We start from the raw sequence: 25,999 nt of genomic DNA, 5'->3' as shown, positions 1-25,999 counted from the left end.
CACCTAACAACGGTAACTAGGACGCCAAGCACAAATGCGCATGCGCACCTCTGAATCCGGCGTGGCTGCGCCTGCGCATAAAGGGCAGTGACTAAAGGTGCCCAACGCGCATGTGCGAGGCCCAAGCCTCTCAGATCTCAGTGTGGCAGGGCCTCCGCTGGGCTCCCCGCTCCCGGGCAGAGGGGTGGCAGGGCGCCGGGTCCGCGGGGCGGCGGGGCCTCCGCTGGGCTCGCCGCTCCGGGGTGGCGCGAGGGCGGGGCCACGGTGCCTATGCTGAGCTCGCTGCTCGGGGGTGGCGGGGCGGCGGGGCGGCGGGGCCTCCACTCTGCTCGCCGCTCCGGGGCTATAAATCTGGATAATAATATTTTAAAGACTCTAAAGACCTACAACAAACGAAGAAGTGTTTATTCATGAAAATCACTGAAGTTTGATTGGAGTTGTGTGAGTCTGTTCTGTGCTCTCACCTCCCGTGCCAGAAACCTGTCGCTTAGAGAAGGGACTTGCCTGACCTGAGGCAGAATGAGTCAAAGAGGTGGCCTCCATGCTAAGCAGACAGGGTTCTCTAGCCTGAAGCTGCAATGCTGTTTGGGGGAAACAAGGTAAGAGTAGCAAGGTACTTAACTGTAAGCTCTGAGAGTTCAGAGAGCCTTCTAAATGTGATAAGCACTCCACATAAATTCCAGGTTTACCCAGGGCATGCAGTTGAAACTGAAGCTGGTTCAAGCCACCCACATACCCATGGTTGCCAAGCCATGCACACATACGCAAAGAAGCAAAAAGCTTGTTAGCAAAAACTAGGAAGCCTTGAAAATGACCCAAATGTTGAATGGACCTAGAAGCCCACACAGATCCATCAGCAGAGGAGAAAGCATGAATAATGGGGTCTGCACACAACATCTGCCCAATCGTTGGCTAAATGTGAAAGGATGCAGGCACAGCAGCAACATGTAGGAAGCAAGACTTAAAAAATTAAGAAATGAACAGAGACATCAATGGCTGCACACTGCAGGAGAGACAGACTTCATAAATTTACTGGAGGAAAGTTATTAAGCAGAACAACACAACCCCCTGGGGTGGAAATCAGAACCCCTAATTGCTACATTACCTGAAATTCAACAAGATTATAAAACAAAGAGACAAGAAAGGTGACCCTTACTACAAAATGCATTAAGGAGAAACCATCTAAGTATTTCCAGATGGTAGATTCAGCAAAGATTTAAAAGCAGCTACATGGACATGGTCAAAGACTAATGGAAATAGTGCTGAAAACCATGATGAAAATGACACATGAAGAGTCTCAATAAAAAGATAGAGGGGTGCCTGGGTGGCTCAGTGGGTTAAGCCTCTACCTTCAGCTCAGGTCATGATCTCAGGATCCTGGGAACGAGGCCCACATTGGGCCCTCTACTCAGCAGGGAGCGTGCTTCCCCCCCTCTCTCTGCCTGTCTATATACCTACTTATGATCTCTCTGTCAAAAAAAAAAAAAAAAAACTTTAAAAAATAAAAATTAAAATTAAAAAAAATACAAAGAAAATTAAAGAATTGAATGGGAACTTACAGCTGAAAAATACAGTACCTGCAATGGAAAATTCAACTGATTTGAGATGACAGGAGAATCAGTGAACTTGAAGAATCAACAGAAATTACTCAATCTCAAGCAGAGAGGTAGAAAAGAAAATGAAGAAAATGAACAAAGCCTGAGACCAGATCAATGATAAGGAGATCCCCAGAAGAAAGACAGAAAAGGATTAATAAATATATTTGAAGAAGCAATTGCCAAAATTTGCTTAAATTTGATGAAAACCTAATCTGCAGATCCATGAAGCCCAGTAAATCCTAACCAGGAAATAGACAAGGACATCCACACCTAAACGTGTCATCATGGGGTCAAACTGCTAAAATCAAGGATAAACAAATGAACACAAAACCTTGAAATCTGCAAGAGAAAAAAAAAAAAACAACCTATCACAAAAGGAGACCAAAATTATGATTAACAGCTGACTTCTTACAAAAAATGAATGGAAGCTAGGAGCCTATGGGATAACATAATCTAAATGATTACAGATTTTTAAAAAGGCAACAATGTATTCTATGTCCAGCAAAACTATTCTTAAAAAAACAGAGGCAAAAATAAATGACATTCCCTGAGAAAGACTGTGGAAAGAAGAGTCTATGAAGCACTAGTTATGTCACTGTATTGTTGAGCTGCTGTAACATGCACAGATATAACATATGACACTAGGAGCACAGAGAAGAAAATGAGATCTACTGAAACAAAGTTCCCACATTTGACCAGAATTAGAGTAGACTGAAAAGATGCACACAGTCATACCTAGATCAATCACTAAGATGTAACTCAAAAAAGGAGGAACAGAAGGATCTCTTGAGATATGAGAAAACCAGGAAAGAAAAAGCAAAATGGGAAGTGTAGAAACAAGTATATCAAAACTAAATCTGAATTAACTAAACACTCCACTCAACAGAGATTGTCAATTGGATTTTTAAAAAGCAGGATTGTTAAAGAACGTGTGTTCAGAATATATGATCTCTTACAACACATAATAAGAAAACCCAAAATGGACAGTGAGGGTGCTCTGAATGGATGTTTCTCCAAAGAAAATATACACACGGCCAATAAAACAGGAGAGGATATCACTAGTGTAGCTAACCGTATGTTAATCCATGAGATATTATTTCATTCACACCAGAATGACTCTCTAAGAATGACATTTTTATCAAAAAGACTCTAAGAATATGCTGTAGAAGATACGGAGAATGATGCATTTCATCAGGTCCGTAAAAAGGTAAACAGAAACTTACTACATGACCCAGCAACTTCTACCCCAGAAGTCTAAGAAAAATAAAAACCTGCATCCACACAAAGACATGTATACACACAGGGGGAAGGAAGGAAGGAGAGAGGGACAGGGAAGGATGAAAGAGGAGAGAAAGGGGAAAGGGAAGTGGCCAATTAAAAAATGGGATAATGGGGGTGGAGGAGTCAAGATGGCGGAGAAGTAGCAGGCTGATTCTACTTCAGCTAGCAGGAGATCAGCTAGGTAGCTTATCTAAAGATTGCAAACACCTGCAAATCCATTGGCAGATGGAAGAGAAGAAGAACAGCAATTCTGGAAACAGAAAAACAAGCACTTTCTGAAAGGCAGGACTGGCAGAGACGTGAATTCAAAGCAACGGGAAGATAGACCTGGGGGGAGGGGCTGGCTCCTGGCAAGTGGCGGAGCAACAGAGCACAAAATCAGGACTTTTAAAAGTCTGTTCCACTGAGGGACATCGCTCCAGAGGCTAAACCAGGGCAAAGCCCACGCGGGGTCAGCATGGCCTCAGGTCCCGCATGGTCACAGAAGGATCGGGGGTGTCTGAGTGTCGCAGAGCTTGTGGTTATTGGAATGGGAAAACCGGCTACAGAGACAGAGCCAACAGTAAGCTCACATCTCGGTGTTACCTTGAACCAGCCACAGGCTTGGTGAGCTCAGAGCGTGGCCGGAGGTCAGGCAGACGGGAGTACCTGGGCGCTGTTCTCTGAGGGTGCACTGAGGAGTGGGGCCCCAGGCTCTCGGCTCCTCTGGGCTGGAGAACAGGAGGCCTCCATTTGTATTCCCGTCCTCCGGAACTCTACAGAAAGCGCTCAGGGAACAAAAGCTCCTGAAAGCAAACCCGAGTGGATTACTCAGCCCGGCCCCTGGTAAGGGCGGTGCAATTCCGCCTGGGGCAAAGACACTTGAGAATCACTACACCAGGCCCCACCCCCAGAAGATCAACAAGAAATCCAATCAAGACCAAGTTCACCTACTAAGGAGTGTGGTTTCAATACCAAGGTGAGCAGCAGAATTCCAGAGGAGGAGAAAGCAAAGCACAGAGCTCATGGCTTTCTCCCTGTGATTTTTTTTAGTCTTGCAGTGAATTTAATTTTTTTCTTTTTCATTTTTTTTTCCTCACCTTCTGGTAATTTTTTTTAACTTTTACCCTTTTCTTTTTCAACGATTTTTTAACTAGTTTATCTAATATATATATTTTTTCTTTTTTATATTTTTCTTTATTCGTTTTCTTTTTTTTAATTCTTTTCTTTTCTTTCTTTTTTTTTTTCTTTCTTCCTTTTTGAACCTCTTTTTATCCCCTTTCTCCCCACTCACAATTTGGGATCTCTTCTGATTTGGTTAAAGCATATTTTCCTGGGGTTGTTGCCACCCTTTTAGTATTTTACTTGCTCCTTCATATACTCTTATCTGGAAAAATGACAAAACGGAAAAATTCACCACACAAAAAAAGAACAAGAGGCAGTACTGAAGGCTAAGGACCTAATCAATACAGACATTGGTAATATGTCAGATCTAGAGTTCAGAATGACAATTCTCAAGGTTCTAGCCGGGCTCAAAAAAGGCATGGAAGATATTAGAGAAACCCTCTCAAGAGATATAAAAGCCCTTTCTGGAGAAATAAAAGAACTAAAATCTAACCAAGTTGAAATCAAAAAAGCTATTAATGAGGTGCAATCAAAAATGGAGGCTCTCACTTCTAGGATAAATGAGGCAGAAGAAAGAATTAGTGATCTAGAAGACCAAATGACAGAGAATAAAGAAGCTGAGCAAAAGAGGGACAAACAGGTACTGGACCACGAGGGGAGAATTCGAGAGATAAGTGACACCATAAGACGAAACAACATTAGAATAATTGGGATTCCAGAAGAAGAAGAAAGAGAGAGGGGAGCAGAAGGTATACTGGAGAGAATTATTGGGGAGAATTTCCCCAATATGGCAAAGGGAACAAGCATCAAAATTCAGGAGGTTCAGAGAATGCCCCTCAAAATCAATAAGAATAGGCCCACACCCCGTCACCTAATAGTAAAATTTACAAGTCACAGTGACAAAGAGAAAATCCTGAAAGCAGCCCGGGAAAAGAAGTCTGTAACATACAATGGTAAAAATATTAGATTGGCAGCTGACTTATCCACAGAGACCTGACAGGCCAGAAAGAGCTGGCATGATATTTTCAGAGTACTAAACGAGAAAAACATGCAGCCAAGAATACTATATCGAGCTAGGCTATCATTGAAAATAGAAGGAGAGATTAAAAGCTTCCAGGACAAACAAAAACGGAAAGAATTTGCAAACACCAAACCAGCTCAACAGGAAATATTGAAAGGGGTCCTCTAAGCAAAGAGAGAGCCTACAAGTGGTAGATCAGAAAGGAACAGAGACCATATACAGTAACAGTCACCTTATAGGCAATACAATGGCACTAAATTCATATCTCTCAATAGTTACCCTGAATGTTAATGGGCTAAATGCACCAATTAAAAGACACAGGGTATCAGAATGGATAAAAAAACAAAACCCATCTATATGTTGCCTCCAAGAAACTCATTTTAAGCCTGAAGACACCTCCGGATTTAAAGTGAGGGGGTGGAAAAGAATTTACCATGCTAATGGACATCAGAAGAAAGCAGGAGTGGCAATCCTTATATCAGATCAATTAGATTTTAAGCCAAAGACTATAATAAGAGATGAGGAAGGACACTATATCATACTCAAAGGGTCTGTCCAACAAGAAGATCTAACAATTTTAAATATCTATGCCCCCAACGTGGGAGCATCCAACTATATAAACCAATTAATAACAAAATCAAAGAAACACATCAACAATAATACAATAATAGTAGGGGATTTAACACTCCCCTCACTAAAATGGACAGATCATGCAAGCAAAAGATCAGCAAGGAAATAAAGGCCTTAAACGACACACTGGACCAGATGGACATCACAGATAGATTCAGAACATTTCATCCCAATGCAACAGAATACACATTCTTCTCTAGTGCACATGGAACATTCTCCAGAATAGATCACATCCTTGGTCCTAAATCAGGACTCAACCGTTATCAAAAGATTGGGATCATTCCCTGCATATTTTCAGACCACAATGCTCTAAAGCTAGAACTCAACCACAAGAGGACGTTTGGAAATAACCCAAATACATGGAGACTAAACAGCATCCTTCTAAAGAATTAATGGGTCAACCAGGAAATTAAGGAAGAATTGAAAAAAATCATGCAAACAAATGATAATGAAAATACAATGGTTCAAAATCTGGGGACACAACAAAGGCAGTCCTGAGAGGAAAATATATAGCGGTACAAGCCTTTCTCAAGAAACAAGAAAGGTCTCAGGTACACAACCTAACCCTACACCTAAAGGAGCTGGAGAAAAAACAAGAAAGAAACCCTAAGCCCAGCAGGAGAAGAGAAATCATAAAGCTCAGAGCATAAATCAATGAAATAGAAACCAAAAAACAAACAAACAACAAAAACAACAACAACAACAACAAAAAAACAATAGAACAAATCAACGAAACTAGGAGCTGGTTCTTTGAAAGAATTAATAAAATTGATAAACCCCTGGCCCGACTTATCAAAAAGAAAAGAGAAAGGACCCAAATAAGTAAAATCATGAATGAAAGAGGAGAGATCACAACTAACACCAAAGAAATACAAACTATTATAAGAACATACTATGAACAACTCTACGCCAACAAATTTGACAATCTGGAAGAAATGGATGCATTCCTAGAAACATATAAACTACCACAACTGAACCAAGAAGAAATAGAAAGCCTGAACTGACCCATAACCAGTAAGGAGATTGAAACAGTCATTAAAAATCTCCAAACAAACAAAAGCCCAGGGCCAGACGGCTTCCCGGGGGAATTCTACCAAACATTTAAAGAAGAACTAATTCCTATTCTCCTGAAACTGTTCCAAAAAATAGAAATGGAAGGAAAACTTCCAAACTCATTTTATGAGGGCAGCATCACCTTGATCCCAAAACCAGACAAGGATTCCATCAAAAAAGAGAGCTATAGACCAATATCCTTGATGAACACAGATGCAAAAATTCTCACCAAAATACTAGCCAATAGGATTCAACAGTACATTAAAAGGATTATTCACCACGACCAAGTGGGATTTATTCCAGGGCTGCAAGGTTGGTTCAAAATCCGCAAATCAGTCAATGTGATACAACACATCAATAAAAGAAACAAGAACCATATGATACTCTCAATAGATGCTGAAAAAGCATTTGACAAAGTACAGCATCCCTTCCTGATCAAAACTCTTCAAAGTGTAGGGATAGAGGGCACATACCTCAATATCATCAAAGCCTTCTATGAAAAACCCACCACAAATATCATTCTCAATGGAGAAAAACTGAAAGCTTTTCCGCTAAGGTCAGGAAAACAGCAGGGATGTCCATTATCACCACTGCTATTCAACATAGTACTAGAGGTCCTAGCCTCAGCAATCATATAACAAAAGGAAATTAAAGGCATCCAAATGGGCAAAGAAGAAGTCAAATTATCACTCTTTGCAGATGATATGATACTATATGTGGAAAACCCAAAAGACTCCACTCCAAAACTGCTAGAACTTATACAGGAATTCAGTAAAGTGTCAGGATATAAAATCAATGCACAGAAATCAGTTGCATTTCTCTACACCAACAACAAGACAGAAGAAAGAGAAATTAAGGAGTCAATCCCATTTACAATTGCACCCAAAACCATAAGATACCTAGGAATAAACCTAACCAAAGAGACACAGAATCTAGACTCAGAAAACTATAAAGTACTCATGAAAGAAATTGAGGAAGATGCAAAGAAATGGAAAAATGTTCCATGCTCCTGGATTGGAAGAATAAATATTGTGAAAATGTCTATGCTACCTAAAGCAATCTACACATTTAATGCAATTCCTATCAAAGTACCATCCATCTTTTTCAAAGAAATGGAACAAATAATTCTAAAATTTATATGGAACCAGAAAAGATCTCAAATAGCCAAAGGGATATTGAAAAAGAAAGCCAAAGTTGGTGGCATCACGATTCCGGACTTCAAGCTCTATTACAAAGTTGTCATCATCAAGACAGCATGGTACTGGCACAAAAACAGACACATAGATCAATGGAACAGAATAGAGAGCCCAGAAATAGACCCTCAACTCTATCGTCAACTCATCTTTGACAAAGCAGGAAAGAATGTCCAATGGAAAAAAGACAGCCTCTTCAATAAATGGTGTTGGGAAAATTGGACAGCCACATGCAGAAAAATGAAATTGGACCATTTCCTTACACCACACACGAAAATAGACTCAAAATGGATGAAGGACCTCAATGTGCGAAAGGAATCCATCAAAATCCTTGTGGAGAACACAGGCAGCAACCTCTTCGACCTCAGCCGCAGCAACATCTTCCTAGGAACATCGCCTGTACCATGTAAGACTATGCTAAGGTTTTTATATCTTTAAGTTTCATATACATTTGAACCTAAAACGTATACTAGCTAAGCATCATTTTCCTTAATAACAATGTAAGTGTGCCATCTAGTGGAAAGAGTACCTACCGCCCTCGCAAGCTTAACATTTCAGAAAAGGATTAAGAGCAAAGAAAGAGTATTTCCAATGCTCTAATACTAGAAGAGATAATTTACTCAAGATAACATAAACAGTAAAAAAAGGAATGAAGATTCAGGCAAGGGAGAGAGAATTCCTCTTCTGAAACACCTTCTAAACCTTTCCAACATATAAACTTTTCATAAACTTAAAGACTTTAAAACTTTTACCTCCTTGAGTTAATCAAAACCTGACCCTCCTGGGGACACTCTGAATCCCTCGACTGACAGCTACTGATTCCCTCCTATCCCAGATCTTTCAGAGTAAAGAGATGAGACCATTGCTCCCCTCACCACTGACAGACGATTACTTTACCATCCTCTTCTATAAAGCATGATTCCTTTGAAGTTTTCACCATCTGACTTCAACATCCTTCATTTGGCCATCTACAACCCTAATTCCAGTTCTCGTTCACTAGACTTTCTGCCATTTAGCTCAGTCTTTTCCATTCCAAGACCTGCCTTCATGTACATCCAAATGGAATGCACATATCCAACCTCTGCACTAAGCACCAGACCCACGTATCCCTCCCCACGTGAAATCTTCACTAAGACACCTCAAATTCAGGAGCTGAGCTGGTTAAGTGTCTGCCTTCAGCTCAGGTCATGATCCCAGAGTCCAGAGATCGTGCCCCACATCAGGCTCCCTGCTCAACAGGGATATCTGCTTCTCCCTCTGCCCCTCACCCACCCCACTTTATGCTCACGCTCTCTCACTCTCTCTCAAATAAACAAGTAAAACCTTAAAAAAAGTAAACACTTCAAATTCAATATGTATAAAACTCAGTTTATAATCTACACACTTCCCCACCTTAGGTCATCATCAGTGGTTTCTCAGTCAACGGCACACAACTAGATGGCTGCACCAGGCAGAAATCGAGAGCACAGCTTTGTTACTTAATTTAGGCAGCTAAATATCAGAAAGGCATTCGATTCCACTAGATCAGCATCTCTTGAATGCTTTCATTTTTCTCAATTTCCCCTCTCACTGCCCTAATCCAAGCATATGCTCTGCCTTAAGGAGATTCCACAGAACCTACTCACTCATCTCCCTGAATCGACGCTCATGTACTCTGTACTGGACCCTGCAATGAAAAAGGCTTTTGTTTTCAAAGACCTTTATGCTTCATTCTCAGTGTATGTACACAGTAAGGCACAAAGCAACTAATATTTGTGGAATAAAATATATGTCAGAGTGAAAAACTAATAAAGATTCAAATAATCAAATATCCTCCCTATTCTAGCAACACTATGGTTTTGCAGATGAAGTAGAATATTTAAAATTACTGATATTGACAGTTGCTAGCCTATGGCCAGGAGAAAATAAAGATTCAGTCTATGACCAGAGGCTCCCAACTACATACTGAAATCATGGCTTCAATGGTGCACTCATTCTCTTGATTATATATAGTGACAGCTCTACACAGGGGATAACCATTATCTTCTGGTAGCACCTAACTATTTAGGCACATTAATGACTGGACAGATGAATAAGCACAGAAAAAAGGAATTATTACCCTTAGAAGGATTCTAATTTCTTGTTCAATAGCAGATTGAGTTTCTGGACTCAGTTTCCCAGTATCACTGTAGGTCATAACTCCAAGCTAAAACAAATGAAAAGAATGAAATTGAACAGAAACACCCGAAACCACTAATACATGTAAACAGAGGAAGTACTATCCTATACTTAAGGAAACCTCATCAAGGGCAAGGAAGAAATTCAGTATAGAAATTTCATCATTCTTCTGAAAGCGTAAGACTAAAAAGTATGAACAAGAGAGAAACTTTAAAATCCCAAGTATGGTTCTGAGTACCTTCTTAGAAAACCTTTGCCACTATTCTAAATCCAGAAATCCACAATGTAGTTGCTAGAAGTGCTGTGTGAAGCCACAGTGATAACGTAGGAGAGTGAAATACGTGGGAAGGGCAAAGTAAGCAAGCTCAGCAAACAGAAGTTTTAGGTCATATGAACAGAAACAGGATATCTTATCATTTGCTTAACTCATGACATACTACTATTGTCCAAGCAGCCAGAATGGAAAGTGAATACTAAACTTTAGCACTCAAAAAAAAAAAAAAAGTTTAGTTTAGAATGAGCTGTGACAAGTCTACTCGGAATGAGAGGGGGAAAGTAAATGTTACCAGTTTATAACAAGACCCCTCTCTCCTAAGGTGCCTGGGGTAGCTCAGTGGGTTAAGAGACTCACTTCAGCTCCAGTCATGGTGCCAGAGTCCTAGGATCAAGTCCTGCACTGGGCTCCCTGCTCAGCTGGGAGTCTGCTTCTCCCTCTGACCATACCCCCTCTCATGCTCGCTCTCTCCAATAAAAAAAAAATAAATAAATAAAGTCTCAAGAATAAAAAAAGAACCCTGTCTCATAAGGAGACACATGGCAAATCATTTGATACATGAGGGTGGGGTAGAATTAGCTATTCCCTTTTTGCTCATTCCAAATTTTGGTAACCATCCGCTTTGCAATTTTGGCTGCATTATCAAAATCACTGGAAGCACCTAAAATTTAAAAATATACATAGACTCAATATTTTCAAATATTTTTATATCAGCAAGCACAATCTGAACTAAAGCCATTCTTTACAGCCAACCTGTTGTGATAGTCAGTTCCAAATATAAGCTCCTCAGCCCCCCTTCTTCCCATACTAACATCCATCTGCACAAGCAGCTGAGCTCTAGTTTCATTCTGTCTGTCATTCTCAGGCAAGAGGGACACCTGGACAATTGGAAACAAAGAAAAACTTCAGACACAGTTGGAAATATTTACATTAATGATTAGAATTATCATCTGGCTCTTGCTATAGCACTTAATGTCATGATGCTGACAGTTCAAAGACATTTAGTAGAGTTGGTCTCAGGAGACTAACGACAAAACTGGCATTATACAAAGGAAGAAAAATTCCTTATATAGCAAAAGTTTATTTTACATGTCATAACTCTATAACCCTGCAACAGGATAATGCTGCAATAGGATGGACTTGTACCCAGGTGCCGAAAAAGGCTTAAAATGTCTATCGTTAGAAAGATAAGAAAATCAAACTTGTACTCAGTGAGAAAAATCCTAGAAAGACTATGGAACCACTAACCTAGTTTCTTTGCGGAGGGAAAAAAGCAGTGACATATTTAAGAATGATACTTTGTTGTCATTCCAGACTTAAATTTCATGATGTAGATATATAATATTTGAATTATTAGTATTCTTTATTAGCAGATAAGTTTCATGAGTATCTCTGATCTCACAATGGTTCAGAAGGTTACAGAAGAAAGTTATCAGCAAACTTAGAACTTAGTTGAATTTTCTTTTAAATTATTTTCCTCAACAGTTTCCTACAGCTTTTAGAGAGTGTTATTTTAAGGAAAAAAGAGAAAAAATGATACATGTCCAGGTGTTGGCCCTCTTGGCATGATTGTAGCTTTGTTGATAGGCATTGCGTCCTTAGTGTAATATGCAATAATAGCATGACCGGATTCATGATATGCTGTGATGGTTTTGTTTTTATTGTCAATCTCCATGCTTCTACGTTCATGCCCTAAGGATAAAAATTTAATTGAATGAAATTATTCCATTAGGAAGGTATATTTAGATGAATGAAACCCACTTGCCTTTAAGTAATTCTTAGAGTGACATGACTTAATATCATTAATAAATTATTTTAAACCAAAATAAGTTGCCAACTGACAATCAAATTTGTAAGAGCTGTCCTCTTACTCCTTACTATCAACCAGGGAAGTTTAATCCTATTTCCAGAAAATAAATTTAAACAGGAAATGTCACAACGAAATTGTTCTGAAGTTCATTCAAGATTTAAAATCAAATACTTAAAATTAGAAAAAAAATTTCTTTTATCAGTACAATTATTCTTTTATCAGCTATACCAGACAAGAGTAAACACATGGGCATCCCCTTCCCCCAAACTGTATAATCATATAAACTGTATTTGTTCTGTAAGAGGCCCAGTTGTGTGGCTACTTCAGAGTAAATATTTTCATGCTCTTATAACTTTCTTTCTTATAACATTTTTCTCAAAAAGAATTTATTCTCTAACATAATGAACAGTGTAAGACAGGGAAGATGAAAAAGAGAAAAAAAAACCTACCCATTGGAATTTTATCTTTGGAAAACTCTAGTTCCTTCATGATAACCATTTCTTTTCCATCAAGAGCTGCCTTTAATGCAGACTGGTTCACAAGATTCTCCAACTCTGCCCAGAAAAGCCAACAGTACCTCGAGCTACAATTTCTGGATCCACAGCTACGTAGATAAACACAATATTAAAATTCCAAAACTACTCTTCACAAATGACTCGTATTCCAAAAGAAAAAAGAAAATAACTATCCTGAACTAGAACTTAAAATATTTATATCACTGTAACTACAAAATAAACTTACTTTTTCTAAAGGAAAACCAAAATTGCCATTAAATAGATCATTAAAATCCCATTGGGACACATCACAAAAGTTCTTAAATTTAGATAACTTTGTGAAAAATAAAGAAATGCAGAGTTGCCAGACATGATTTATAAATCTCTAAATTATGACCTAAACTGTTACTAGCCTAAGCATAACTGAAATCATTCAGAAAACATTTTGTTTTCTGAATTTCATCTTGAAATACTTTATGCTTAAGTATTTAGTATTATATGTACCTTTATAAAAGCTACCCCTATATAAAAAAATATATAAATAAAAAATAAATAAAAGCTACCCCTATTAAAGGAAACATACCAGGCTTTTTAAAAAAGATTTTATTTACTTTTATTTGAGAGAGAGAGAGCATGAGAGGGGAGAATGTCAGAGGGAGAAGCTCCCTCATGGAGATAGGAGCCCGATGTGGGACTCAATCCTGGGACGCCAGGATCGTGACCTGAGCTGAAGGCAGTCACTTAACCTACAGAGCCACCCAGGTGCCCCAACATATCAGGTTTTATAAATTGATTCATCTGTCCTTGAAAATACTAGAGCTTAATTTAATAGCTGCATTTATTACTCAAGTGGGCCCATAATATTTTCCTATGTTTTGTTTTACAGTTTGCTTCTTTTCAGTCCAAAGTGATGACATTATATTGCTTTTTCTATTATTTAATATTTTACATTCATCTAAAACCACTTATATTTATCTTCCACAATTATCGAAATACTCTCAAGAAAACATTCCTTTTTTAAAAAAGAAATTTTTTGAAAATTGCTAAATTTTGTCAATCCCATTTACAATTGCACCCAAACCCATAAGATACCTATAAATAAACCCAACCAAAGAGGCAAAGAATCTGTACTCAGAAAACAATAAGTACTCATGAAAGAAATTGAGGAAAACCAAAGAAATGGAAAAATATTCTATGCTCATGGATTGGAAGAACAAATATTGTGAAAATGTCTATGCTACCTCAAGCAATCTACACATTTAATGCAATCCCTATCAAAATCCTATCCATTTTTTCTAAGAAATAGAACAAATAATCCTAAAATTTATATGGAATCAGAAAAGACCTCGAATAGCCAAAGGAATATTGAAAAAGAAAGCCAAAGTTGGTGGCATCACGATTCCAGACTTCAAGCTCTCTTACAAAGCTGTCATCATCAAGACAGTATGGTACTGACACAAAAACAGACTCATAGATCAGATGTGGAACAGAATGGAACAGAATAGAGAGCCCAGAAATAGACCCTCAACTCTATCGTCAACTAATCTTCAACAAAGCAGGAAAGAATGTCCACTGGAAAAAAGACAGCCTCTTCGACAAACGGTGTTCGGGTTTTGGACAGTCACATGCAGAAAAATGAAATTGGACTATTTCCTTACACCACATATGAAAATAGACTCAAAATGGATGAAGGACTTCAATGTGAGAAAAGAATCCACCAAATCCTTGAGGAGAACACAGGCAGCAACCTCTTTGACCTCAGCCGCAGCAACATCTTCCTAGGAACAACGCAAAAGGCAAGGGAAGCAAGGGCAAAAATGAACTATTGGGATATCATCAAGATCAAAAGCTTTTGCACAGAAAGTGAAACAATCAACAAAACCAAAAAGACATCTGGCAGAATGGGAGAAAATATTCGCAAACAACATATCAGACAAAGGGCTAGTATCCAAAATTTATAAAGGGCTCAGCAAACTCAACACCCAAAGGACAAATAATCCAATCAAGAAATGGGCAGAGGACATGAACAGACATTTCTGCAAAGAGACATCCAGATGGCCAACAAACACATGAAAAAATGCTCCACATCACTTGGCATCAGGGAAATACAAATCAAAACCACAATGAGATACCACCTCACACCAGTCAGAATGGCTAAAATTAGCAAGTCAGGAAATGACAGATGCTGGTGAGGATGTGGAGAAAGGAACCCTCCTACACTGTTGGTGGGAATGCAAGCTGGTGCAATCACTCTGAAAAACAGCATGGAGGTTCCTTAAAAAGCAGAAAATAGAGCTACCGTATGACCCAGTGATGGCACCACTGGGTATATACCCTAAAGTTATAAACATGGTGCTCCAAAGGGACACGTGCACCCGAATGTTTATAGCAGCAATGTCCACAATAGCCAAACTATGGAAAGAACCTAGATGTCCATCAACAGATGAATGGATAAAGAAGATGTGGCATATATATATATATATATATATATATTGCATCCAACAAAAGAAATGAAATCTTGCCATTTGTGATGACGTGGATGGAACTAGAGGGTATTATGCTTGGCGAAATAAGTCAATGCGAGAAGGACAACTATCATAGATCTCCCTGATATGAAGAAGTGGAGATGCAATGTGGGGGGTTTGGGGGATAGGAACAGAATAAATGAAACAAGATGAGATCAGGAGGGAGACAAACCATAAAAGACTCAATCTCACAAAATAGGCTGAGCATTGCTGTGGGTGGGGGGTCGGGAGAGGGTGAGGGGGTTATGGACATTAGGGAGGGTACGTGCTATGGTGAGTGCTGTGGAATGTGTAAACCTGACGATTCACATACCTGTACCCCTGGGGATAAAAATACATTATATGTTTATTTAAAAATTTAAAAATAAATAAATAAGTAAATTATAGATTTTTTAACTAAAATTACTAAACTTATTTTTTTTATTTTTAATTGTTTATTTTATATTTAATCATTTAATTCATTTATAGTTATAATAATTTACTTATATTTAATTATTTTTATTTATTATTTATTTAATCTGTTAAACTCTTTTTCTAATTTATTTTTAAAATTTCTTTTCAATGTTTCAAGATTCATTGTTTATGCACCACACCCCATGCTCCATCCTATACATGCCCTCCATAATCAGCGCTCACCCAACCTCCCACTTCCTCCCCTCCAAAATCTTCAGTTTGTTTCTCAGAGTCCACAGGCTCTCATGGTTCGTCTCCCCCTCCAGTTTCCCCCAACTCCCTTCCCTCCATCTCCCCATGTCCTCCGTGTTACTCCTTATGCTCCACAAATAAGCAAAATCTTATGATAGTTGACTCTCTCTGTTTGACTTATTTCACTTAGCATCATCTCTACCAGTCCCATCCATGTTGATACAAAAGTTGGGTATTCATCCTTTCTGATGGAGGCATAATACTCCATAGTGTATATGGATCACATCTTCTTTATCCATTTGTCCATTGAAGGGCATCTTGGATCTTTCCACAGTTTGGTGACTGTGGCCATTGCTGCTATGAACATTGCGGTACAGATGGCCCTTCTTTTCACTACATCTGTATCTTTGGGGTAAATACCCAGTAGTACAATTACATAGTCATCGGGAAGCTCTATTTTTAATTTCTTAAGGAATCTCCATACTGTTCTCCAAAGTGGCTGCACCAACTTGCATTCCCACCAATAGTGTAAGAGGTTTCTCCTTTCTCCACATTTCCTCCAACACAAGTTGTTTACTGTCTTGTTAATTTTGGCCATTCTAACTGGTGTAAGGTGTATCTCAATGTGGTTTTGATTAGAATTTCTGTGATGGCTAGTGATGATGAACATTTTCTCATGTGTCTGTTAGCCATTTGTATGTCTTCTTTGGAGAAGTGTCTGTTCATGTCTTCTGCCTTTTTTTGACCTGATTGTCTGTTTTGTGTGTATTGAATTTGAGTTTGAGTTTATAGATCTTGGATATCAGCCCTTAGTCTGTACTGTTGTTTTTGAATATATTATCCTGTTCCATGGGTTGCCTCCTACTTTTGTTGACTGTTTCCTTTGCTGTGACAAAGCTTTTGATTTTGATTAAGTCCTCAAAATTCTTTTTTGCTTTTGTTTCCTTTCCCTTTGGAGACATATCTGAAAGAAGTTGCTGTGGCCGATGTTGAAGGAATTACTTTATGTGAAAATACTCAACAAAATACTAGCCAATAGGATTCAACAGTACATTAAAAGGATTATTCACCACGACCAAGTGGGATTTATTCCAGGGCTGCAAGGTTGGTTCAACATCCGCAAATCAGTCAATGTGATACAACACATCAATAAAAGAAAGAACAAGAACCATATGATACTCTCAATAGATGCTGAAAAAGCATTTGACAAAGTACAACATCCCTTCCTGATCAAAACTCTTCAAAGTGTAGGGATAGAGGGCACATACCTCAATATCATCAAAGCCATCTATGAAAAACCCACCACAAATATCATTCTCAATGGAGAAAAACTGAAAGCTTTTCCCCTAAGGTCAGGAACACGGCAGGGATGTCCATTATCACCACTGCTATTCAACATCGTACTAGAGGTCCTAGCCTCAGCAATCAGACAACAAAAGGAAATTAAAGGCATCCAAATCGGCAAAGAAGAAGTCAAATTATCACTCTTCGCAGATGATATGATACTATATGTGGAAAACCCAAAAGACTCCACTCCAAAACTGCTAGAACTTATACAGGAATTCAGTAAAGTGCCAGGATATAAAATCAATGCACAGAAATCAGTTGCATTTCTCTACACCAACAGCAAGACAGAAGAAAGAGATATTAAGGAGTCAATCCCATTTACAATTGCATCCAAAACCATAAGATACCTAGGAATAAACCTAACCAAAGAGACACAGAATCTATACTCAGAAAACTATAAAGTACTCATGAAAGAAATTGAGGAAGACACAAAGAAATGGAAAAATGTTCCATGCTCCTGGATTGGAAGAATAAATATTGTGAAAATGTCTATGCTACCTAAAGCAATCTACACATTTAATGCAATTCCTATCAAAGTACCATCCATCTTTTTCAAAGAAATGGAACAAATAATGCTAAAATTTATATGGAACCAGAAAAGACCTCGAATAGCCAAAGGGATATTGAAAAAGAAAGCCAACGTTGGTGGCATCACAATTCCGGACTTCAGACTTTAACATGTTCTGATTTAGGATATTGATAGAGTCCTTCCTCATGCTAAGACCTTTCATTCAGTTTGAGTTTATATTTGTGTATGGCATAAGAGAGTCATCAAGTTTCATTCTTCTGTACATAGATGTCCAGTTTTCCCAGCACGATTTATTGAAGAGACTGTCTTTTTTTCCACTAAACATTTTTTCCTGCTTTGTTGAAGATTATCAACCATGGAGTTGTGGGTCCATATCTGACACTCTGAAGATAAGATGAAAAGATAAGGACAATCAGAAGCTGGATGGAGTTTTTTTTTTTCCACTTGTTATCTGTTTTATAATTGTTTATATTTTCTTTATTACTTTTTAAATCACAAAGATATTACATGTTTTCAGTGACAAGTATAACCATAGGGGGACATATAAAAAAACTTAAGATTCTGAACAAACACTTGGATAGCCATGGCTTTGATTTCTATATGTACATATATCATCTATAGCTTTACAGAGCTGTAGATAATACATAATGTAGGATATGTAATATATATAGATGATATATAGATATATAGATGATAGATAGATAGATAGATAGATAGATAGATTATGGTATTTTTGTAAGAATTGGATCATACTATATCCATTAATTTGAACTTTGCTTTTAAATTTTTACTAAGACTATAGATCTTCCTTTAGTTCACTATATATACATATATTTAATACTTCTACCAATTTTGTTTTTTAATTTAAATTCAATTAGCCAACATACCAATATATCATTAGCTTCAGATGTAGAGTTCAATCATTCATCAGCTGTGTATAACACCCAGTGCTCATTACATCAAGTGTCCGCCTTAATCCCCATCCCCCAACCACCTCCCTTCCAGAAACCCTAGGTTTGTTTCCTATAGTTAAGATTCTCTCATGGTTTTTAAATTAGTATTATTTTATCTACTGACACTATGAAATTGTAAGTGCCTAATGCTTAAAAATGTGTTTGTTAGAACAAAAATACTTTTGCTTTAAGACACATGAAAAAATGTTCATCATCACTAGCCATCAGGGAGATTCAAATTAAAAACACATTGAGATACCACCTTACACCAGTTAGAAGGGCCAAAATTAACAAGACAGGAAACAACATGTGTTGGGAGGATGTGGAGAAAGGGGAACCCTCTTACACTGTTGGCGGGAATGCAAGTTGGTGCAGCCACATTGGAGAACAGTGTGGAGATTCCTTAAGAAATTAAAAATAGAGCTTCCCTATGACCCTGCAATTGCATGACTGGGTATTTACCACAAACATACAGATGTAGTGAAAAGAAAGGCCATCTGTACCCCAATGCTCATAGCAGCAATGGCCACAGTTGCCAAACTGTGGAAAGAAGCAAGATACCCTTCAATGGACGAATGGATAAAGATGTGGTCCATATACACTATGGAGTATTATGCCTCCATCAGAAAGGATGAATACCCAACTTTTGTATCAACATGGATGTGACTGGAAGAGATTATGCTGAGTGAAATAAGTCAAGTAGAGAGAGTCGATTATCATATGGTTTCACTTATTTGTGGAGCATAAAAAATAACACAGGGGACATGGAAGATGGAGAGGAGAAGGGAGTTGAGGGAAATTGGAGGGGGAGATGAACCATGAGAGACTATGGACTCTGAAAAACCATCTGACGGTTTTGAAGGGGTGGTGGGTGGGAAGTTGGGCCAGCCTGGTGGTGGGTATCATGTAGGGCATGTATTGCATAGAGCACTGGGTGTGGTGCCTAAACAATTAACTCTAGTACACTGAAAAGTAATTAAAAAAAAAACAAATAAATAATAAAAGTTCTAGTATCATTTGATAGATATTTTCATGTTTGGAAGAGTAAATATGATTAAATGTTGCAAGTTAATGCCTCTCATATCCATTAACATTAAATATTTGAGGATTATTATCATGGATGGAGTTTTTTTTCTTCTTTCAATTCCAGGACAGCCAACATACAGTGCTATGTTAGTTTCAGGTGTACAGTACAGTGATTCGACAATTCCACACGTCACCCACTGCTCATCACAAGTGTGCTCCTTAATCCCCATCACCTATTCCAGCCTAGACTGGCATTCAGAGAACTCCTTGTAAAACATGGCTCAAGTATCAGGTTCAATAACCAGAAGGCAGAACAAAGGTTGATAGAGATAGATAGCAGGCAATCCACATAAACAAAAACATGCAAGCTAGTCGCTCTAGGAACAATAATTCTACAGCAGTCTATTATGAAAGCTACACTGTGATAGCTTCCTATCACAACTGCTTTAAGTATAGAATGTTAAACCACAGACTTAGGCAAAGATTACAAAAAACTATTAGATCAAATTAAAATATTAATAACTTCACTGATAAAATTTAAAGATTTAAAACTGCTACAAATTTTATTTTAAAAATGCTCTCCACCACCCCCAGACTTTTGTGATATAAAGTTGTCAGAAGATTCTTTTAACAACTTTACTGAAATTTAATTCACACATCACAGAATTCAAAGTAGATAATCCAGTGGTTTTTAATATAGTCAGATTTGTGCAATTACCAACAATCTAACTTAAGAATATTTTTATTCCCCCACTCCAAAAGAAATCCCATAGCCACCAACAGTCACTCTTCATTCTTTCCTCCTCCTGGCAGCCACTTATCTACTCTCTGTTGCCCCCGATTTGCTGATTCTGTACATTTCACATAAACAGATCATATGTGATGTTTGGTGATGGGCTTCCTTCTCTTTTAAACTTCATCCACGTTTCAGTATGTATCAGTACTTGTAAAAAACGGTCTTTTAATACATACTTATCAAATGCTTCTGGGAAGCTTGTGGCTCCTATTATAACTCCTTCACTGGGTTTGTACTTTCCTTCTTCCAAAGAAGGAAAGTAACATTTCACTGAAAATTAGAACAATACACATATAGAAATGCTCTACACGAAACTATCATTAAATTGAGTAACAGTAAATAAAAGGGACTGATCCTTTTTATACCCAAAGTGATAAGACATCCCTATTATTTTTTAAAAGAACAAATATTACTAGGCCAGTACTCAATAAAACTGCTAACAATAAATCACAAAGTCATCTATGATTACATGCCTTCACAATATTTGTTCTACTTAGGAAGACATGACCTGACAGAAAAGGCTAGGGAACCTAATTTGTGAAAAATTATCCTCAAGCTTACCGATTCAAATTATTTGCTCCTAGACTTCCTGTTTGTTTCCAAAAGGTCATACGTGGTTTTAAGAAGTCTTTCCTTCTAGGATGCCCGGGTGGCTCAGTGGGTTAAAGCCTCTGCTTTCAGCTCAGGTCATGGTCTCAGGGTCCTGGGATCAAGCCCTGCATCAGGTTCTCTCTGCTCAGCAGGGAGCCTGCTCCCCCCCAACCCCGCCTGCCTCTCTACTAATGATCTCTCTCTGTCAAATAAATAAATAAAATCTTAAAAAAAAAGAAGTCTTTCCTTCTTCCAAAGCAACCCCACTTCTTGCTCTTTATATTATAAAAACTGATGCAAACTTTTAATCTACCACACTAAAAGCGAGTCACGAATTTTGTAGGAACCAGCAAACACTCTTTATGTCTCCAAACAGACTAGTATTCTCAATGGGAATCATCACTTTCCTGACATGATACAATCAATGAAAAAAGGTATAGAGTCACCAATTAAGAAAGGTTGATACCTCAGTCACCCCACTAGTAATGGAAAGAACACAATACAGAGAATGCAGCTTGTCTTGACTTCATACACAGAGACTACTCTGTTGCCTACATTTTTTCCCCTTTCTTCCTATTTTTTTAAGATTTCATTTTAAAGTAATCTCTATACCCCACATGGGGCTCAAATGTACAACTCCGAGAGGAAGAGCTGCATGCTCCACTGACTTAGCCAGATGCCCCACGATTTCTCTAATATTCCCAAATATATTACCATATCCCAAAGAGAGATGAAGATTCAATTACCCATTCATTTCAGCAAGAAGCTGATTTATAGTCTGCCTTGAATATGGATGCATTGGAGACTCAATTCGCTTCCCACCGACAGAATCTAATTCATCAATAAATATAACACAGGGAGCATTTGCTTTTGCTTCCCCTAGGAAAAGAGAAAATATACAAATAAGCTTAATGAAATCAACGTTTTTTGAACAAAATCATGTAAGTATTAAAAACCTGTAAAACTGTCAAAGGCAACAAAAGATATTCATTAAGGAGAAAGTCCATAAAAATGAGTTCTCTTTCTTTTCTTTAAAACTAATTTAAGAACAATAGCCTCATGAAAAAAACTGTATCATACAAAATGATATATAATAAAAACAACCAAGTATTCATTCTTCTGACTGTACAAGCCACAGTCAGATCTGAGGCTAACTATTCCTTAATTACATACTACTGAATTAATGAATAAGATAAAAAGGACAACAACAGAAAATCCAGCTTTTCAACAGGCCCCAAGCTCACCTAACACTTCTAGCTCTCTATTTGGGAAAGTAGAGTTCTGTTTTAGGTCACACAGTAAATTACCTAAAACCAAAACCCCACAATGGCGAGTTCAGCTATCAATCATAATCGAATAACAAATAGGTAAGAATCCCTCTTCCCCTAAAATTAACAAAATTACGTATTGCATGAAAGGTACATTAAAACGTACTAAATAAATTTCTGATACGGCTGGCTCCCACACTCACAAACATTTCATCAAATTCTGATCCAGAAGAATAATAAAAAGGACCATCAGCTTCTCCAGCCACAGCTCGAGCAAGAAGCATCTTTCCTGTCCCTGGTGGTCCAACTAAAAGTATTCCTAAAAGAGAAAACAAATACACTAATTCAACTTAAAAAATAAAAATAAAACTTGATGTCAACCTATGAAACAAATAGTTATTAATTAATGCATACATAGTTTTGAGGTTGAAAGCACATGACTATTATTTTGAAGCAAAGTATGTCTCTAGTAATGATTCTCTTCAGGAACTTCTTTAAAACTAATTTCCCTCTACCATTTAAGTCTTGAGAGAATGGAACATAATAAACTTATCTGCCATTAAACAAGTAAGATAAAATTCACATAAACACAGATTAAAAGATTAAGCAACCAAATGTGACACATGAACCCTTGACTTAATGTTCTTCCATAAAACACATATTTCAGGCGCGGAGGAGGAAGCGCGCCGGCCGGGGCCCGGGACCTGCCCAGACGCGCTAGTCGGGATCGCCGAGAGCAGCGTCCCCATTTTCCAGGCGTGCGGGGCCGGGGCGCAGTCCCGGGCCGCGGCCGTCGTGCGCCGGCCGGCATTTCCCCTCCAGCTCGCCCCGCGCGGCCGCCCGGCCTCCGGGCCCGCGCCGCCAGCCGCCCACCCAGCTCCGCCGCGCCCTCCTCCACGCCCCCCGCGAGCCCGGCCGGCCGCGCGCTCAGGTCCTGAGCTCGCCGCCCGCGGGCTCTGCGCCCCCGGCCGGGGGGTGCCCTGGCAAGTTGGGGCGAGGCGCGCCGGGTATGCGCCATCACCATGTCCCGCCTGAGCTCGTGGCTCGGGGAGGTCCAGTGGCTGGTCTTGGTGTCGCTCTTCGTCGTGGCCCTGGGCACGGTGGGCCTGTACCTGGCACAGTGGGCGCTGGCCAGGGCGCGACCCCGGCCCCCGCGGCGGGCTGCCGAGCCTGGAGAGGGCCCGCGCCCGGAGTCCGACGCGCTGCTCGCCTGGATCCTGACGCTGAACAGCTGGAGGAGCCAGTGGCAGGCCGCCTGGGTGACCGCCCTGAATGATGAGGCCAAACGGAAAGGGGGCCCGCTGCTCCTGTCCTTCGAGGAGGACCCGCTCCAGCAGCCCCTGGAGCTCGCAGTGCAGGGCGTCTCCAGCCTGGCCAGGTCCGCCCAGGAGAAGGTCGTGTCTTGTCACGTGGTGGGCGAGGCCATTCAGTTCCTGGTCCGCGCGGGGTCCCCGTCCCCCGAAGACACAGGGCCCCCGCTGTACTGTGCACGGCTCTCTCCGTTTCATGTGCAGCGGGAGCTCCACATGAGAGAGAAGACGGAGGACATCCCGATCCGGTGGTCCTACGTCAGCACTCCGGACGCGGCCGTTACGGTGCAGCCCAGGGCAGTGGCGGAGGACCGGGAGACAGAGACCAAGGCCGTGTGTGAAGCTCTCAAGGACATCTTGAAGCACCTGGTTGGGGCTGCGTCTCCGTCGGTGCTTCTGAGCACGAAGCCCGTGGACACGAGGGACGTTCAGAATCTACAGCGCATTTCATCCTCCCCTCAGGAGTCCTGTCCGCCCAAGCCTCCAAGGGCTCATGAGCTCAGATTACTGGTGAAGAACATCCGGGCTTCGCTGCTAAGTGCTCCTGGGGCTTCAGGCAACATGAACCCACAGTGTGTAGTTGGGCTGAATGAGCCCATTCAGAAGTTCAGCGCCCTCGCGACAAACCCCGCCGACCTCACCTGGGAAGAAGAATTCATCTTTGAGCTGAACGCCAAGTCGAAGGAGTTGCACCTGCAGGTGTCGGCGGCTGAGCGAGCCTCAGAAGCCATATTGGCGATGACGACCATTCCTTTGGATTTATTCAAGAAGCAGCCATCGGGGCCCCAGAGCTTCACGCTGACCGGCGGCTCCTGCGGCGGCTCGGTGCTGGGTTCGGTCACCGCGGAGTTTTCTTACCTAGAACCCGGTGAAGTGAAACCCAAGACCCCGCCACCTACTCCTGCCACAAAGGTCGAAAAAGACCGCATGGTGATGCCCTGTGGGACCGTAGTCACCACCGTCACCGCCGTGAAGACCAAGCCTCGCTTTGACACGGGGCGAGCGTCCCCGCTGAGCTGCGAGTCTCCCCTGAAGACGCCTGTCCAGGTGAAGGTCATTGAGAAGGACATCTCTGTTCAAGCCATCTCCTGCCACGGGGCTCCCGTCAGTAAGACCTTCTCTTCTTCGGACACAGAGCTGCTGGTGCTGAACGGCTCGGACCCCATGGCTGAAGTGGCCATCCGCCAGCTCAGCGAGTCCTCGAAGATGAAGGTCAAGTCCCCGCGGAAGAAGAGCACCATCATCATATCAGGGATCTCCAAGACCTCACTCTCTCAGGACAATGCCGCCGCCCTAATGCTGGACTACTCGGCCTCCATGGACAGTGCCCACCAGGAGGACACCCCGACCCTCGTGGGGGCAGCCGCTGCCTCCGCCCCACTGCAGGAAGAGGCCTCCGCCCCAGCCCCGCCGGCCCCGGAGCCCCAGGAGGGCGAGCTAGACTCCCGGGACTTGGACAAGGAGTCCCAGACCTCGGCGTGGGGCAGCCAGGCCCCGCTGGACCCCGACGGGGACGAGCTGTCGGAAAGCTCCCTGAGTGTCTCAGAGCCGGGCACTGCCAAGAAGCATAAAGGAGGGATTTTAAGAAAAGGCGCAAAGCTGTTCTTCTGCCAGCGACAGCAACAGAAAGACCCCGGCATGAGCCAGTCGCACAATGACCTCGTGTTCCTGCAGCAGCCAGAGGGGGCCCCGGAGGAAGGGGGTGACACTCTCCAGGATCCTGAACAAGAAGCTGCTCTCCAGACACAGAAGCAAGAGTGCCATGAACGGGCCTCCGGCGGACCCCGCGGCCGGCCCCCTGTCTCACCAGGACGCGGGGAGATGCGGGCCCCCCTAACCACCCGCCAGGACATCTGCACACTGTCAGATGGCCGCCTGGTCTGGCTGGGGTAAAGGGGAACGGAACCCGAGTTCCCAGCCAGGAGGCTTCCCCCAGAGACACCTGACAAAGTCCGATTTGCCCCCAGATGCCCAGGGAGACCCAAAGCTCTGCTCCCACCCAAGAGCGGAAGTTAAACGCGAGAAGATTTACGTTAGGAACTAAAGAACGTCCTGTGAAGGACGGAGATGGGGCAGCTGCGGGGGACTCGGTCTTACCCCCGCTGCTGCGCTCGGACACCTTGGGTCCGCACCTGGGCCACATCCCAAAGAGGAGGTGTCCCCCTGTGCTGTCACTGGGAATAGAATGGATGAGTCACCTGTCCTCGAGGGTGGCTCGGCATCACGGTGCGGCCGGCCCTGAGTATGGAGAGGTGGGACCGAGGCAGCATTTGGGGTCCGCAGGGAAATTACGGTGGTGATGAGGACACTGTGACAAAGGAAGAGGACAGTTGCCTTTGGGATTAGCCATAGAGCCTGAAACCATATGCAAACACTAAATTCTGCACACCTTAA

General features: G+C 41.0%; 1 protein-coding gene and 1 pseudogene across 1 annotated transcript; one reads left to right on the top strand and one right to left on the bottom strand.

The window, feature by feature from the left end:
• Positions 1-3: 3 nt before the first annotated feature.
• LOC131838333 (ATP-dependent zinc metalloprotease YME1L1-like) lies at positions 4-23,319 on the bottom strand. The gene is given in 11 exon segments (XM_059184288.1): positions 4-351; positions 9,979-10,067; positions 10,901-10,972; positions 11,048-11,189; positions 11,852-12,003; positions 12,571-12,678; positions 12,681-12,725; positions 12,863-12,867; positions 21,774-21,906; positions 22,480-22,614; positions 22,932-23,319. Coding segments are annotated over 11 exon segments (1,617 nt in total).
• On the top strand, positions 23,218-25,999 carry LOC131838113 (C2 domain-containing protein 2-like; annotated as a pseudogene).

The sequence above is a fragment of the Mustela lutreola genome, chromosome 8 (assembly GCF_030435805.1).
Source record: "Mustela lutreola isolate mMusLut2 chromosome 8, mMusLut2.pri, whole genome shotgun sequence".
In the NCBI taxonomy this organism is placed as follows: Eukaryota; Metazoa; Chordata; class Mammalia; order Carnivora; family Mustelidae; genus Mustela; species Mustela lutreola.
This window is presented reverse-complemented; position numbering and strand designations above follow the sequence as displayed.